Source organism: Fusarium poae, chromosome 3 (genome assembly GCF_019609905.1).
Source record: "Fusarium poae strain DAOMC 252244 chromosome 3, whole genome shotgun sequence".
NCBI classification, from domain to species: Eukaryota; Fungi; Ascomycota; class Sordariomycetes; order Hypocreales; family Nectriaceae; genus Fusarium; species Fusarium poae.
Window position 1 is genome coordinate 4556931 of NC_058401.1, and position 17643 is coordinate 4574573.

The 17643-nt window shown below is 46.6% G+C and overlaps 6 protein-coding genes and 1 non-coding gene across 7 annotated transcripts; 4 read left to right on the top strand and 3 right to left on the bottom strand.

Annotated features, from left to right (window-relative positions):
- Positions 1-151: 151 nt before the first annotated feature.
- On the bottom strand, positions 152-715 carry FPOAC1_008939 (uncharacterized protein; the record flags this gene model as incomplete). Its single annotated transcript, XM_044853373.1, has 1 exon — positions 152-715. One exon carries the CDS (start codon positions 713-715, stop codon positions 152-154), a length of 564 nt encoding a protein of 187 aa, XP_044706043.1.
- Positions 716-1399: 684 nt separating this feature from the next.
- FPOAC1_008940 lies at positions 1400-1482 on the top strand. Its single transcript has one exon. It is a non-coding gene; the product is annotated as a tRNA-Glu (tRNA).
- Positions 1483-2044: 562 nt separating this feature from the next.
- On the top strand, positions 2045-2597 carry UBC7 (Ubiquitin-conjugating enzyme E2 7; the record flags this gene model as incomplete). The annotated part of the gene is made up of 2 exons (XM_044853374.1): positions 2045-2291; positions 2344-2597. 2 exons carry the CDS (start codon positions 2045-2047, stop codon positions 2595-2597), a joined length of 501 nt encoding a protein of 166 aa, XP_044706044.1.
- A 199-nt stretch (positions 2598-2796) lies between these two features.
- Positions 2797-5547, bottom strand: FPOAC1_008942 (uncharacterized protein; the record flags this gene model as incomplete). Its single annotated transcript, XM_044853375.1, has 2 exons — positions 2797-2898; positions 2947-5547. 2 exons carry the CDS (start codon positions 5545-5547, stop codon positions 2797-2799), a joined length of 2703 nt encoding a protein of 900 aa, XP_044706045.1.
- Positions 5548-11001: 5454 nt separating this feature from the next.
- Positions 11002-12847, top strand: FPOAC1_008943 (uncharacterized protein; the record flags this gene model as incomplete). The annotated part of the gene is made up of 4 exons (XM_044853376.1): positions 11002-11164; positions 11235-11394; positions 11453-11952; positions 12003-12847. 4 exons carry the CDS (start codon positions 11002-11004, stop codon positions 12845-12847), a joined length of 1668 nt encoding a protein of 555 aa, XP_044706046.1.
- A 770-nt stretch (positions 12848-13617) lies between these two features.
- Positions 13618-16257, top strand: FPOAC1_008944 (uncharacterized protein; the record flags this gene model as incomplete). Its single annotated transcript, XM_044853377.1, has 1 exon — positions 13618-16257. One exon carries the CDS (start codon positions 13618-13620, stop codon positions 16255-16257), a length of 2640 nt encoding a protein of 879 aa, XP_044706047.1.
- A 396-nt stretch (positions 16258-16653) lies between these two features.
- Positions 16654-17593, bottom strand: FPOAC1_008945 (uncharacterized protein; the record flags this gene model as incomplete). The annotated part of the gene is made up of 2 exons (XM_044853378.1): positions 16654-17269; positions 17316-17593. The coding sequence occupies 2 exons, from the start codon at positions 17591-17593 to the stop codon at positions 16654-16656; spliced, it is 894 nt and encodes a 297-aa protein (XP_044706048.1).
- Positions 17594-17643: the final 50 nt, after the last annotated feature.

Here is a 17643-nt window from a genome sequence, read left to right on the forward strand (position 1 = left end):
TGGGGGAGTTGATTGGGAATACCTATTTTTGATAAAAAACTTACCTAATGGTCAAACTATCACGAGAACTTGGGCCTGCCCATCCATTCCCTGAACTTTTCTTGTGAATATTGATCCATCCTTTCAGTGACATCCTACCCGTCTCTACACCTCATCCTTGCCGCTGGACACTGATTCTGTCCGCTACAGTCGAGCGGTTTAGCTCGCCGCTGGCTACCAACTCTGCTATATTCGAGCAGTTCTTCTCGATGATGTCTTTAGTTTGATTAGCCATCAAGAAAAGATCGGCCTTGACAGAACTAAGCGCGATTTCAAGCCAAAAACCATGGTCAGCATCAACAAACTGTCCTTCATTGTCGACATCTACATTCTTGTCAAACCACTTGATGGCCTCATGTATTTTGTTGCATGTGAGCTTTGCATCAGCTCTAAGCTTCTGGAGCTGCTCGGAGATGCCAGCGCCGGGGTCGTTGCAGCGAGATTCAACCACTCGGGTCTTGTCTTTGGGGTCAGTTTTAGTGACTCGGGGATACCTACTGATGCATTCAGCTTGGAGAGCGGCGTTTTGTGTAAAGGACATGATGTGTTGCTCGTCTGGGATGTGAGCGGGACGAGTTTTCTTGGCAGGAGGACAGTCAGGATGATCGTCAACTGAACGTTTTCGCTTACCACTGATGTGGTCAGCTTTTTGGGGTTTAGAAGTAAAGGAACCCATGATGACGGACTAGAGTTTTTGTGAGTTGAGTTTCTGTTTGAAGTTGTTGTTTTTTATTGAGTGTATGGCTGTTGATGAAATTGGATTTGGAAATAAGGGCAGTGCCATTCGGGGTTTATATTTGGATATTGTTGATGAATATGACGCGATTGTTCATCCAGTTGGCTCGTGTAGAGATGAACAACACACAACAATGGATGTTGTCTTACTAGCTTAGGCTTGGTTTCTTGAATAACAAAATTATTCGAATAAAATGGCATCGAACACTTTATAGTTCGTATTCCAATGCAAGAATCTGTTTTCTTAGGTAACTGTCCTATGTTTCTATATGTTGATTATCCCAAGCCAAGTTCAAAGAACTCTTCAGCGAGTCTCGCTCGAAGTTTCATGATAGTCGGGTTGTCATTTCAGAGAAAACAAAAACCCTTGGGTAAAAGAAACAGGATATCCGACACAAACGTTAATCCTGCGTGGCGTCATGTAAACAGTTGAATAATAATCACCTTAGTCAAAAGTGAAGGGGAATAGGAATTCGTCGGCGCTTGAGTCGTTGACTTATACGAAAGCAACTGAAAGTGGCTTAAGTGGATGGATCATCGATCATATAATGGACAAAGGGCGACGTTGGCGTGTATGTAAGTGACTATAGAGTATCAAATAGACACAGCCACTTCAACAACAACATCCGGTGTGGTGTATCGGTTAGCATACCGCGTTTTCATCTTGAGAAATCCGCGGCGAGCGGGGTTCGATTCCCCGCACCGGAGACATCATAAGTGAGCTTTCGAAAGCTCAAAATGTTTTTGTTTTGTTTTTTTACATGATGGATAAGATGTCAGTTGATGGCAGCTACGTATACCTACTGTGTCATGGCTCACATGTCATGCTGCTGTAACCCAAGACATGGGACCTTATCGTTGAAGATACCGAGTGTTGGGGGCATATAATGAAAGTGGCCAGCCTCTTTTAGAGTCATAGTTATTAAAGACAAATATCTATGTAGTATCGCTACCAATAATTACCTAGACATGTTACTTCTTCTCAATTAGTAGTCAGGTTCAAAAACTGAAAACCACTCTGCTATTAAGTAGGTAGCATTCCCAAAATGGCAAAAAGCCTCCGGCATGAAAGCATGAAGCAGCCCGGGATCCCGGGGTCCCCACCACCCCGTCCTTCCCAGCTTCCCTCCACCTTGTCCGAAACGCCAACGCCAACACTGAGCTTAAACATCAACCTCAATACATTTCTACACTACATACACCAGCGAAGCTTATAGGTATCTTATAATAAGCGCGGCATCTTCTCGCACCATCTCTTCCTTACTTTATCATGGCGCAGTCCACCGCCCACCGCCGCCTTCTCCAAGAGTACCGCGCTCTCACCAATAATCCACCAGAGGGCATCACCGCAGGCCCCATCTCAGAAGACGATCTTCTTCACTGGGAATGCCTCATCCAAGGCCCCGAGGGCACTCCCTTTGAAGGCGGCGTCTTCCCTGCTGAGCTCAAGTTCCCCAAGGACTATCCTCTTGCCCCGCCATCTATGCGCTTCCTTGCCGATGTGTGGCACCCAAATGGTCCGTCGACCCTACTGCTCCTCTCGCGCCGCGCTTACTGACTTCTTGATAGTGTACCCCAGTGGTTTGGTCTGCATTTCAATCCTCCACCCCCCCGGCGACGATCCCAATCACTACGAGCACGCTTCGGAGCGATGGTCACCTATTCAATCTGTTGAGAAGATCCTCATTTCTGTCATGAGCATGCTGGCTGAACCCAACGACGAATCCCCCGCAAATGTCGAGGCCGCCAAAATGTGGCGAGAGCGCCGCGCCGAATACGAGAACAAGGTCCGCGAGGGCGTCAGGAGAATGCTGGGTCTATAAGATGCCCGCTGTTGCAGGGCAAAAAGTAAACAACTCAAAGTGGCAAGGGAGTATCGGCGCACATCATTTTGGCATGGTTGTGGCATAGCATGGTGTTTGGCAGCGGTATGGCCGCCTAAATAAACTGTTCATATACTCATCCCTTGGAGAAACGCTTCTATCGTGAACGCTCTACAAACTCCATCTCATGCATAATCGCTCATAGCCCGTTATCCGCCTTGAACTTATCCCAGCTCTCATTGAGAGTGCTAAACACCAATCCCGCAATTAACCGCACCTCAGTACTTGCGTCTTGAGGAAGCTGTCAAACATTAGCATAGATCATCACAGAGTTGGTATAGGGGCTTACCTTGTCAGGATGGGTCTTCGCAATCGCCTTCATGTAAGAAATCTTGACCTTGTTGGCCATGACCAACTCGTGCAAGCCAACCTTCTTCCACCCACTGTTCTCCCATAACACGCTGTCGAGACTGGCGATGAGAGCACGTATATTGTCTCGCTTTCCATCGCGCCAGGCAGCAACTTTGGCGTCAACCTTTTCTGAGAGAACAAACTTCTCGTCATCCTCCTTAGCCGCAGCCTGGTTCGCCTCGCGGAGACGAGTAACAGCTTCAGAGCTCTTTTGAGATGCAAGGCTAGCTGTAGCCGTAGGCCTTGGTCGGGGTTTGGCAGCTGCCGGCTTGGGTTTAGGCTTGGGCGCCAAAGTGTTTTGGCATCGCTGTCGACCCTTGATAGCATTCGATCCGCCAACGCCACTCTCGACACACAGTTGCCAGACCGCGCTGGCGTCGGCCCACTTCTCCATCTGCTCGAGAGCCTCGGCTTTCCTGCTCAGGGCCTTACCATAGAGGTCTTTCAAGTCTCTGTTCTCATCAACACCACTCTCATTCTTGACAGCCACCACTTCTCCTTGGCCATTACCAGGTCCAATAAGTTTGAGCGCCGTATCAGCATCCTCGACAGCCTGTTTTGGTTCTCCGGTCTTCAAGGCAGTCAAGGCGCGATTGCATAGAAGGAGGATGGCGAGAGGATGTGTTGGTGGAACAGCCGACAGTGAAGACGAATACGATGAGTGAGCAGATGCATAGTCACCTCGCTTAAAGTGAGCTGTGCCTTGAAGTCGGTGCTGTGTTGACGTTTGCAAGGCAACAGGGCTAATGGAGGGTACCTCCCGAGCTGGTCGTGGCGTAGGTCTTGAGACAGGAGGTGAAGGTCGCTTGGCCTGTGTCGTCGGTCGAGGGGATGGCTGGGCTGATCTTGTAGGTAGAGACTGGGTTGATCTGAATTCCTGTGAGTTGAAGAGCAGATCTGGCTCAGGTTCAACTGGCTTTGGTGTTGGCACTGGTGAGGGACCTTGTGAGGGCGTCTTGTTTCGTCTGTTAGGACTTCTGTAAGTCGAGAGGCTGTCGTCATCTGCGGCGAGGCGATTAAGTCGAGACTTCGAATCAAAAGCCGATGTCGGAGGTGGTGCTTGTTGTTGCCATCGAGGAGCAGGGCTCGAACGGCTGCCGACAGAATGAGCAGGGGATTGTCCCCTTGATGGCTGAGGAGTCTCTCTCTGCTCGGTAGATCGACTGTTAGTGCGGCGAGGTTGAGGGCGACCACCGGCTTCAAGCATCATGGCTTCGTCTGTAGCATCTGCGCGAGCCTTTCCTTGCGCCTTTGAGGATTGTTGCTGTTGCGCTTCTCGCATCCACTTAGGTTGGCTTGGGTCGCCGCCTTCTTGCTGCAAATCAGCAACAGCCTGCTGCATCTTCTTCTGTCCCGTCTTCCAAAGTGAGTTAGCCGTCTTGAACAGACTGTTGCCCATAGCAGCCGCGGTCTTGGCCAGATCCTGTTCTCCAGCCGCTGGTGACCTGCTGTCACTTCTAGGGGGCCGGCTTCCTGGCCTACTAGAGCTGGCCGAAGAGGTCTTTCCTTGCGCCTGTTCCTTTGATTTTCGGTGCGCTTCATCTAAAAGCCAGTTAACTGCGGCTTGTGCGTTGTAGCCATCACCACTTTCAACCAGGGCACGTCGGGCATCATCTGCAGAGAATCCGTAGTCCACAAGCTGAGCCACCGCTCTGTCAAAAGGATCCTTATTGACTCTGGGTTTTCGCTCAGCAAACTGCTCTCGTGCTGGCGGAGCCTCGTCGTCGGATGAGCTTGAATCTTCATCCTCGATAGGCTTTCCAGGTTCGGCGCGGGGCCGGCTTGCTTCCTGCATGCGTCGCACTTCGTCAACAGGGCGGCCAAGGTCACCTAGGAAGTCGTCATCATCAGCCTGCTGAGTAGGCGCCGCAGGAGCAGCAGCGGGCTTCAACCCGTTCAATCCGAATGGATCGTCGTCTTCGACTCCAAATCCACCTCCATTTGAGCCACCCCCACTAGTCTTCCACGCGTTCGGGTCGCTCAAGTTGATCGGCGGTGCAGACGGAGCTGCGTTTGCTGGGGTCGATCGATGCGATTCGGGGGGTGGGTAGTGGCTCGCATTGTCAACTTTGGTGTCCTTGTTGAAGGCAGCAAAGAGGTCGTCGTCGTCAGACTTTGTCGTGTTCGATGCAGGTGGTGGTTGCAATGCAGGACTTGTCGATGCGCCTCTGCTTCCAAGCGCGTCCCAAAATTGACCGTTGCCAAATTGGGCCTCCTGTTGCTTCCTCCTCTCCTCCTCCTTCTGACGTTTCTCAGCTTCGAGTTGCGCCTGTCGCTCAGCCAAGGTTAGGTTCTGCTTCGCCTTTGCTGGTCCAAAATTCATCAAATTGCTAAAACTGTCATGTGATGGCTTCGCTGGTGCCGGCGCCGCCTTGGAAGTCAAGGAACCAGAACCCTGTGTGGACAGAGGAGTGTTGCGTCCAGAACCCAAAGGAGATGGTGTTGGTCGCATTGACACAAAAGATGGGTTCATTACTGGCGGCTTCGGTTGGCCGCCAGTTGGCTTTGAAGACCAATCGAGGCCTGAGAGGTCGTCCATCGTGAAGAGAGCTGGTATGTTATTGTAGATAGTCAATCATAGTATGATAAGGTGAGTTGTGAGTTGTCTGCTATCGCAAGTGTGAGCTACTACCCCATCAGGGGCCGCATTCGGGTGTGGGGTTGTGGCTGTGTAATGCTAGGTTACCTCTTTAGACGCATTCTGTGGCTCGCTCTTCTATCACATGATTCTAACATATGTTCAACTTTGAATCGAGATAGTTTGTAAGTAGGTACTTCTACATATTCTAGGTATCCATGAATTGGAACTTCTTGAATCTACATAGAAGTTGTAAGCAATTAAATTCCTATGTGGTTCGATGAAGTAGTATAGGCATTCGATAAAAGGGGAGGAGGAATGAGACACGGTGGAAAGACGACGCCATGTTGTACATACACATATCAGCCATGTCTGTCATCGAAAACATCAACGTTAGATCCACAAGTTCAAATTGCTCTTGCTGTTACCTCTGAGCTATTAAATGCAAGATTAAACGACTCCTCTAAAGCGATATGAGCTGGGTGGCTTAATAATTTCGGCTCTGGTTCTTCTATAGAGTAATAGAAATTCCTTAACCTTGGACTGTATTCACCAATGTACTTTTCTAACTGCACCAAGAACAATTGTATCATTATCAGAGCACAAAAATGATGAACTCACGCACTGGTTTTTTTTTTTTTTTTTTTTTTTTTTGGTGTTACTTCTCTCTCCTTGTAGTCGCAAGTCAGATTCTTCACGGACATGATGTCAATTGAGCCATGAGATACATTGTGCCTATGATCTTACCCTATACTGAATGTGAAACTGTGCACAGATTTCTTCACAACCAAGACACAGAAACAAACAATGTGGGCTTCCGTGTTTGTATCCATACTTTTAAGTATAATCATTATTCTGGTTCAACTGTTGCTAGTTCCAAGCGTACCCATCCTGATTAACCCACTCCAATATCGGATAAGTAAACGTGCACTTGGCGTTTGATATATACACAGATCGGGTTTTATACTGTTTTTGAGAAAAGTGTACCACAGACAAAAGACCTGTCATCAATCTAGCAAGTCTGTCACCAACCGCATTGGGTTCCGATTGTGTATCGCAATGTTTCGTGATGAAACGGATCGCGTGCACTCCAATTTAAAAATTGGATCATGAGTGCCCTGCAGAGTATAGGCACAGCGTTTATATGTTTGAAGAGCCACCGGTATTATAGCAGCAGTTAATCTACCGTTGAAACTACTGGTTAAGATTATACTTACTATAGGCAATTATTTATATTCGCTTAAATAGTTATTATATAATATATTTATATAATATTTACTAATCCTTAAAGAAAGCCTTTAATTAAGCTTAAAACTTCCTATTAAACTTAAAATAATTATATAAAAAACTAATATTTTAAAATTTTAATAATTTTAATTAACTTTATTATTTTAGCTATTATAATTAAATAGATAATTAATTATTTATTATAAACTATTAAATAGTTTAAATATCTTTATAATATAAATAATTATCTTTAGATTTATAATTTAAAGTATATAACTATTTAATTATATTACTTTTAAAAATATTTCCTTTTTTTATATTAATAGTTTAATTTTTTAATTTAATTTTTAATATAAAGTATTAAATTACTTTTCTTTTTATAGAATTTAATTAATATAATTTAATTTAATAAAGTATAAAAAAATTAAGATTTAATAATTAAATTAAACTAATATAATATTAAGCTTATTATTATATATACTATTAACTTTAATATTTTTAAGCTTATTTTAATTAAAGATTAATTAATATAAATCTTTAGCTTATTTTTATTATTAATTAATATAATAATTAATTTTTCTTTATTATTATATTAATTACTATTTCTATATATTAAAGCCTTAAGGCTATTATTTATAAAATTAAAGCCTATTTAATAAAATATATTTATATAAATTATTATTAATAATTAGCTATTATTATATAAATAATTAATTAAAATAACTTATATATTATATTAGCTTTAAATATTAATATTAATAACTTTTTTATTTTTATTATTATATTATAAAAAAGAAAGAATTTTTTACTATTTATTTAAAGCTTATATTCTTATATAAAGTTTAGACTTATATTAAGCCTTATAGTATTATTACTCTTACTACTATTAATACTATTATATTATTATTAAATTTCCAAGCTTGCGGCTTTATTTACTGCAAGTTACACATTTTGATTTTGATAGCAGCAGTTAATATAGAAGCAAACAATAAGGGTCCGAGACCAGTCTAGATTGTTCAATTTTATTGCCAAGTCAGGTTCGGTCCGCTGTTCAGTTTTGTCGCAAATGTGCGATTTGTGGGAGAAACGTGGCCATCACGACAAGCCTCAATTTTAACTTGAAAAGACGAGATAAAGAATTCGATACAACGTTATCAACGTCATCGTAATGCTAGATCGATATTGGTTACGTCAGTCAGCACTTAGTTCATGGCAAGGGAGATTAATGAGAGTTGGATCTGCACTGGAGCGTGGAGAAGTGCTTGGGAGTATGAACTCTCAGGGTTTCAACGGTTTCAACAGCAATGATCAAAATCTCCCATTTTGTATGCGGAATTGAAGAAGCCAAGAATATTGCTTTTGAACTAGATTTCGCATTAGACTTCGAGGGATACCCATATCAAGCTTTTGAACTAGAGAAAGCCGTGTTTGGCTCTTAACTGTTTGATATATACATGGGTTCTTCTTTCTACGTGCCTATTCTGGTTAACTTCGGACCTAATGAGGTCATTGCCTCTTTGTCACTAAAAGCATCAACGCTACTGAACTTTGATAGGGGATTCAGGTGACAGTGAGGGATAGACGATTTTTGATTGGACTAGAGTCGAAGTGAAACCCGTTTCAGGCATCCCGGCCTTTTGACAACCCCTGAATTATATTGGATCTCATGATAAATCGATTTATGCGTAGTAAATAAACGTCTGGGGATAATCAAGTTGAAACCTTCCCGGAAACACTTTAACGAAACAGAAAGATGAGGATGTGCAGCCGGTTCCTGACGATCATGTCGACCACTAGCGAAGAACAGTCAGGAGGTTTCATTCAATACCACTTTGAAAAAAGGTCACAAACAGCGCCCCTTTGTCTCTCCCTTTGTGTTGTGTCTAAGGAGGCTTGGCCTTGACCCTTGCTCAACACAAGACAGACGCCAGAGAAGACCAGCCACTCAGACATGGGACTTTGAAAGGCAGGTCAAAGAAAAAAGCGTCATTGCCCAACCGCACAGACATTGAGAATGACAATCTACTGACTCAACTAACAATCCATAGCCTTGGGAAATACGTAGTCAAATGCCATACAAAGGAAATTTGGGATCATGTCAAGTTATGCAAAGCCGGGCTGGTGGAGTCTGCGCGACTATGAAAGGCGCAGGAATCCAATCATCATTTGACTGCATGTCAACCAATTTCATAACTAATAGTGAAGATCTGTAGATGCCAATCTGGAGAACTGGGTTTCCGAAAGTGATTGACAGGAGAAATGATGGAAGCCCAGACCTTCTGGCGCCGTTTGCAAGGCGCATACGAACGTTGATTCGGCAGTCCACAAGCCAGCATCATCCAGGATAACATTGAAGATCTTTATTCAACTCAACTCCCTGGACGACGAAAAGCCATGTGCCTGGTACCTGCATACAGCACGTTCCTTGTCCCATGGCCAAGGTATTCGCAACATGCTAGTCGCCCCTACAGACGCTTGGAGTCTCCCATGTTATCCAATGGGGCTCGGAATATTCTGGGTTCCTGGCTCGGTATCACCACTTTAACACCCCTGAGGGTTGGAGCTTGACCCTTGGAACCGATGCAATTTTGACTGCGACATAGCAAAACTTCCCCTCTCAGAAAGTAGACTAATTGGTCCGGACCTGGCTTGACTGCCAAGATGAACTGCCCCAGTAGGTCAGTCAGTACGAGGATTGGTCTCTGTTTTCTCGTCTGTCAATGCGAGCCCAACACGATCTACTAGTGGCATGGGCATCCCGATGACCCTTTTTGTTCATTCCCTATTCTCCATCTTTTTCACATCTCGTCTGTCTATCATCATTCCTTTTCGATTGCTTTTATTGCTGATTGATCCATTCTTTTCTGAAGTTCGGGCTGGCTCTGCTTCACCTTCATTTTTTATCGCCTTTTATAACTCTTCGTACCTTGTTTCGACGTACTAGTTCCGCTGTACTTACACTCATTATTGACAAAACCACCAACGACGTTCCTTGCGAACCCGCCCGTTCGACATTCTTTCATTCTATCATTCAAACCTGCTATTCTGTTTTCTGTTGCAAAGGCCGTCAAACTCGATAACCGAAATCTCACGATAAAAGAGGCTTGCGACCGTTGATCGTCGATATAGACTCCAACGGTTTCTTGAACTCTATCAACGAGGCTTGCCAACCGCGTTGCATCGAAAACGGCTTTTCATTTAAATTGTCAACCTCATTTATCGCCACTACCGAGACTCAATCTGGTTCAGTTAAATTGAATTTCTGACAGGAAACTTCCCCAAGCGTCAACCACTTAACACGCTGAGACACATCGACCGACTGTACGGTTGTTGGGCGTTCGGTAATCCGGAAGCGGCACTATTGGACAAGGCATTCTTCCTTTCCCTCACTTCTAAAAGGTCCCCTCTTATTTTAAAAAAGACCCGTGCCTTAATCCGGAATCGTGTCAGTGACGCTCGACGTTGGAAGATCTAAACCACACGTTGGAATCCAAGGGTCTCAGATTCTTAGCGGGGTTGGCCAGAGTGTACTACTGTCAACGAGCAATAAAGGCATCCCCAGCCATTGCAGCTTTTGGTTTCAATATTTTCCCCTCTGACCCCTTCTTCGTTTCTTTTTTCGGATCAATTATCGATCGAAAAGGTTTCAAGGGTTACAGAAACTCAGTCCTTGACTTGATTAAAAGTCTACCATTATTACGACGGTGAGTAAATAGTACTTGTCCATTTACACTTACACCCTCATAACCCTGTCATCACTTGGATGGAACTCGGCAACCACCACCTGAATTTGAGACTTGGGTTTCTGAAGTGAACAAACTTCTTTTTGCAACTCAATCTTCCATCAAATGATGAGTTTCTGGAAATACAATTCCTCATTTTCATGTGTTGGCAACCGCCATGCCCAGCAGGTACCCGTTACCAACTGGCTTCCCGAATAAGCCCCTCCTTCCGTCTCATGCTTCAGCCGTCCACTTGCTCCTTCTGCTTGTGATTCACAAACACTAGCACCTTCCTTGGGCGTTCATTCCCTGAATTCATCGACTTCTTTTTATTTGATCACATTCTTTCAGTATCATCGTTGCCGTTGGATTCTAACATCGTACAGATCGCCTTGTCGCATCGTCCACTCCTTTAAACTAAAGCCTTCCCAACGTCAAATATCAAGCCTGAATAGGCAAAGGCATCATGATGCTCAAATCTCTCGTCACAGTTTCCGCAGGCCTCGTCGGAAGCGCCCATGCCTTCTGGCGCATGGAGTGCCCTGGCCGTGTCGGACTTGCACGTCTCGACCCTATCATCGACCCTGGCACAGTTTCGAAGCACGTTCATTCAATCCACGGTTCATCTGGTGAGTTTGGCTGCCTTGATGACTCAAGGAAACGAAATGTTTCGCCATGGCATATCTAACAATTGCACAGGATTCGCTGATACTGTTACTACTGAGCAGCTTCTTGATGCTGATTGTACTTCATGCCGAGTGACACAAGATAAGTCTTCTTACTGGCATCCTGCGCTATACTTCGAAGATTCAGACACTGGAAAGTTCGAACTTGTTCCTCAAGTAGGCGGTATGCTTGCGTAAGTAATCCCTCTGGAGGTTTCCGTGTTGTACTCAGTAGAAGCTGACACCCTCAAGTTACTATCTCCTTTTTGGAGACAATATCACCGCTTTCCCACCCGATTTCAGAATGCTGTCTGGCTCAAATGAACGACGAACGTACTCATTCGGCGACCCAAGCAAACCGGATCCTGAGAAGTCATCGTGGCAGGCTCTTGGCCAGACCTCGCAAAGTGATTTAGCTGAGCGCGCACTTGGTTTTAACTGCCTCAACTACGACAAGACCCCTGAAGGCACTCTGTACCGTCACTACATGCCCGATAAGAACTACCTCGATGCGAACTGTAAGGATGGAATCCGTCTCGAGCTCATGTTCCCGTCTTGCTGGAAGGGCGGTGATGCCGTCGACAGTGAAAACCACAAGGACCATGTCGCATTCCCCGATCTTGTCATGACTGGCACATGCCCCAAGGATTATCCTGTTCGACTACCTAGTCTCATGTATGAGGTGATCTGGAACACTGCCGCTTTCACCGACCGAAACGGCCGATTTGTCTTTGCCAACGGCGATACTACCGGTATGTAAAAGCCCATGTTTCACAGTAGTGTCATGCTGACCCCTTCGCAGGTTACGGATACCACGGAGATTTTGTCATGGGTTGGGAGGAAGACTTCCTTCAGGAGGCTGTCAACACCTGTACCAGTGAAACTGGAAGGATTGAGGATTGCCCCCTCTTCAACGTTGTCAGCGAAGAGAAAGCCAAGACCTGCGAAATGAAGATCCCCAACATTTTGGAAAACGAAGACTGCAAGGGCCCCCTAAAGGCACTCCCTGGCAGCAACGGGCACGGTTCTGGAGATGGCGAGAAGCCTGATCCTTCCGGTCTCAACCCTGTACCCACTCTGACCTATGCTCCTGGCGAAAGGCCAGAGAACTCTGCTTCGCCTCTGCCAGGTCAGATCTTCAAGGTGTCGTCGGCTTATGAAGCCCCCGCTCCTGGACCCAGCTCCGTCAACACAGAGAAACCTTCCCCTATCTTCTCCAAGATCTCTATTCCCTCTGCGCCAGCCCTTCTACCGATACCCACTATTGAGGCTGTCGCAGACGTCGGTGTGGTTGCGATCGAAGCTACCACGCCTGTTGAGGCCCAGGCTCCTACAACCACCCCTGCGCCTGAGCTCCTGCCAGTTACGGACACCAAGAGCTTTTATAGCACACAGTATATCACCAACGGCAACCTCGTTAGCAAGATTCTCTGGGAAGAGGAAGTGGTTTATGTGACCGACATTCAAGAGGAGGTAGTAGTTGTCACCGTCACATCAACTGCCATTGCTACACCTTCAGTAGGACCGGTCCCGGCGGCGGCTCCTCCAGTTGCTGCCCCTCCGGCTGCAGCCCCCCCAGCGGCGGTTCCGGCCAGAAGGAGACGTCGTGGTGCTCATCTGCACGGCCATAGACGCCCTCATTTTTAGTCATCTGGAGTAGGAGATCAAGGAGTTGTACAAGATAAATGACAAAAAAAATATTCCGTTCTATTGTCTGGCTGGTCCCAGTTGTTCGCATGGTATGCATTGTTGGAAGAGGAGCATTTGGGTGCAAGGGTTTTTTACTTCTCAAGGGGACGATGATCACCCAAGACTTTGGGCACATGTGAGCTTAAGGAGAAACTACCTGATACAAATAAAGGAATGACGAATGATCACAAATGAGCAACACAGTCTGTGCTGGAGAACAATTCTCCCTAGTGATTGCGCATTTCCCATAGTCTCAGTTACAAGATGAAGGTTGGTTTCAAGCCAAGACGGCGTAGGAATTAACCATATAAGTAGGAGATACTCGTATCCATCTATCGGAAAATAACCGATTGAAACAAGACTCACGGCGACTTTCTCGTATTTTCTCAGGCCGGATCATTGAAGTTGATATATAAAAAATGTGAAGCTGGTCTCTTGGTTTGGAGTGACTGGAATGGGTAACACCCAGCAACACATTCCTCATAATATTGAACTGAGACTCTTGAAATAACCTCAGCACAATTATCAAGTATGAACTCATTAATTAAGATGAAAGTGGGCGTAATCCGAATGAAGGGTCTTGTTTTCTTTATTTGGCCTTTGCCATATCTCACGCTGTCTGTCCTCTTGAAGCCTCGTGGATTAATATTCTTCACTCTTGAAACGTTACGGAACACTGCTGATAGCTGAATATAATTCGAGATTCAGCTACGGCAGTGTAAACAATCATGGAATTTTCAACTCTCTTACAAAGGGAAGTGCGCGGTGCAGGCGGACTTGGTTTGGGATGGATCCTCGCCTTTTCTATCGGCGGCGCAATTCTCCTTTTTGCTGCCATCGGGTTCCTTCTTACCTGGCGCATCAAGACTCGAGATAAAACCGATGCGACTACAATATATCAAGTATCAGAGAGTGTCGAGGATCATCGGCGATCCATCTTCAGCAAACGCCTCGTCAAGCGAAAGTACAATGGTTCGAGATCTCTTAGTCGTCTATCCCTCTCACTACCACCAGTGCTGCCACCTCTTCCGACATATAACAGCTTTACCTTCTTCGGCGAAAACAACGAACGAGGCCGATCGAACAGTTGGATAGAGGAGGACAAGTTCCATGGACCGAGGGTTAGCAGAAGTCGCAGAGATAGTCTGTTTAGCAGAGATGGATGGCTTGGAAGAGCACCAACCATTCCGACTCTTATGACAGATGATGATTTGGAAAAGGCACAGGAAGCGCAGGAGATGGAACAAGGTATCCATGTGCAGAAGAGGCACAGCGTTGAGACTCTGAAGCCGAGCAAGACAGCGCCTGATTTGCCTCTTCAGGAGGAATACATACAGATCAGCCCAGTGCGAGCTCCGTCAAGAGCCCGTGTAAGAGCATCAGTGACGGATACCGATCTCCGAGACATTCTTCGGAGCACAGAACTACGACTTAAAGATGGGACGAGCCGATCACCTAGCAAGAACTCCCGGAGCTCACCGACAAAACGGTCACCACAGAAGATCTCGTCACTGAGAAGCACACCTCGCAAGAACTCGCCTACAAAGACTCCGCATAGCCACAGGACTGCGTCATCTCTCGACTCGACCAACACGACTGGAACAGTACGCATCTGTCGGGTACCGCCAAGCCCGAGTAAAAGAGCTACTATTCACACGATACCAATGGACGCGCAAAGTCGACAGGTTTCTGTTAGCTCTATTGGTAGTGCTGCCAACAGCTTATTAGCAGAGGCAGCGCAAGAGCTCGTTCTTCCAGGAGGACTTTCGAGTCCAAGTCGCTTGAGGGGACGTCAGTGGGAACCTCAAGAGAACGCATTTGTTCCAAATAATGAACCCCCGAAAGATATCGTCAAGGATGATAGTCCCGATAGACGGGCATCGCAAGAGAGTGAAGCGTCTAGTTCCCTATCAACACTATACAGCGCAAACGAGTCTGAAGAGAAGGACCAGCGTGACCCGTTTATCGAGAGGAAAGCCCCGGGAGGGCTCAGTTCGGATAGTAGAGGGTCACTGTTTGGACCACGGGTGTCGCACAGAAGGGGCAGAAATCTGAGCATCTCAATCCCAGGTGGACAAACCATATTCAATACTCAGAGTCGCGGACAAGGACAAGTGCAAGGAAAACTTCGACCTTCGTTCGTGAGCACACAAGCTGTCGGCGGGCCTCCAATTTCCTCATACCTACAACCACCGCCGGAACGATTCCAGCGCAGCGATAGCTTTCACGTCCGTGATCAAGAGGGCATCGCCCTAGCGTTCCCAGCTAGCAACTCGTTTACCAGCATTCTCACACCTTCTGTGACCACCGAGGGAGATAGCCCTTTGTCTTTTGGCAACAGAATGAGTGAGAGCCCCAAGCCTGAAGTCCCCGAGCGTGTGAGGCCAGTGTTGCAGGAGAACAGGCACAGCATGGCAACGGTGCCTAGCCCATCGACCATGACCTCATCACCCTTTGATGAACAAGATATGCTGTCGCTGTTGATGGGCACAGGCCCGAAAAGATCTCTCCCTGAACCGCCGAGGCACATTGCCCAGGTTGATCACATCATGATGCCCAAACCGGTCTCGCCGATGCCCAGACAGGAATTCTCGCAGCATTTGCGACAGATGTCTTCGACGGCGAACACTATATACCGCGACGAATTACCTGTGGATGACCCCAGCGCCATATCTACAGGATCACCACTTCGTCGCCCAACCTCGCGTTCCAAGAAGGACATGCTGACTCTTCCCCCTCCGCCAAATGTGCCAAGCGTGGGATCACTCGGTAACTCCATCATGGAGCTCAGAAGAATGAACAGCATGGTTAGTTCATACAGCGGCCAATCGTTAGGGTCATCCACCAACGAACCTGACTCGCCAACACTGCCCATGTTGAACTTAACAAGCAGCTTCTCGAGAAGGCACACAAGCCCCGCTACACCTAGGGGAAGCACATCAGGTCGCCAGAACTATCTCAACCTCGGAAGCCTCAACAAGAACTCCTCAGGATCAGTTGCGACGCCCATGCCTATCCGTCCACTCCCGGCCAGCCGCAGTGCTCGGTCCAACTTGGGTGTCGAGATTCGCGAAGATGACATTGAAGAGGGCAAAGAAAATCAGGAACCGACGCCTGTGTCGAGTGGACTTCGAGAGACGCGCAAGAATGTGAATGTGAATGTGAATGTGGGACGAGATAGTCGGGATTTGAGTCGAGGGTCAAGCAAGTCCAAGCTGGTAACTGTGAGCGAGCTGATCGCTGACAACAAGCGGGAAAGCAAACGCAAGAGCGTTGAGTCAGTGGGATTGTACGACAAAGATGGTTTTCTTAATAGCTCCCCTGATGCATCAGGACGAGAGACAAAGGGGCGATGTCTACGCATGTAGATGGCGGCTTCTTTTGCCCCTTTTTTCATTTTGTTTGGTTTTCTTTGTCGGATCGGTTCAGGTCTTGTAATCAGCAAGTCAATGCTTGTATTTACTTTTCCGAATTTGAAATAAAGGGCTTTTTTTATTTGACAGGATTGGATTTGGATGGGATGTCTTGGATTAGTTGGTATTAGATAGCTTAGTTTACAAGCTCGTTGGATATATATATACCCTTCGGTCGTAATCTTAATATATATAAAAAAGAGATCGTAGTTTCGGAGTGACCTTTTATTTTATTTTATAGAAGATGTGTCTTGTAGAATGAGGCTGCCATACTATGCCTCATAACGCATTTATTCTCGTCCTTTTATACCTAAACGCCCTGCCGTACTCTGGTGAGATGTGTGTGTTTTGTTACTCCACTCGCGGTCGCTTATTCTCAGGATCATCAGCTGCTTGGTTTTCAGCTGAACCGGCTCCCTCGGCCTCATCACGGTCTCGCACTCTTCCAGCACCCTCGCCCAACTCCTCTTCTTGGTCCTCGGCGCCCTGGCCGATCCAGTTACCATTCTCATCAAAATACTCGTGCAAGTTATCAGCTGTGATCCAGCCGCCGCTGCCGGGCATAGGAGGCGGTAGTCCGCCATTGCTGGCACCACGCATAACACCCGTGAAACCCTCGAGGGCTTGATGCTCCTCGCTGCCCTCGAAGACAATGCGATCGTAGTCGTCCTCGTCGTCCTCGTCATCGTTGGGGTCAGGGTGAAGGTCGGAGCAGGCAGCCATGGCTTCGTACAGTTGCTTGGCAGCGCTGGATTCAGAGTCGGATTTGGGGGGGATGATGGTGAGATCTACAGTGTTGAAATCGTCGTCCTCGGCGCCGCCATCGGAGAACTCAAGTTGCATCCATACCGATTGGGTGCGCTCAGCGTCTGTTTCGGGGCCGATTTGCTTGATCGCGTGAATAGATATCGATGGGTAAGGAATTGAGACACCAGCTCCAACCTTGTTGCTGAATAAAGTCAAGGCCCTGGTGAAGTTAGATTACGATGTTGTGAAGAATGTAATTGACTTACTCAGAGTTTACAAATACATCTATAGTCTGCTCCACGAGCTCCTCGAAGTCACCGTTGATGCTATCACCTTCGGGAGCACTTGGCTTCTCACTCGAATCCGCAGGAAATAGAGCTAGAATACCGCATTGCGACTTGGGAATCCATGCCTTTGCGCTCTCAAGGTGGTAGTGAAGAACAGGTGTTCCACCGATGAAACTTTCTGGTGTTGTAGTCTGATACTCAGCGAGGGGCGTGTAATCGCCGGTCTGAGGAGGTGTGCGAATTGTTGTGGGCAGCATTTTATGAAGTATTCCTGGTATATAAGAAAGAAAGAAAGAAAGAGCTTGGG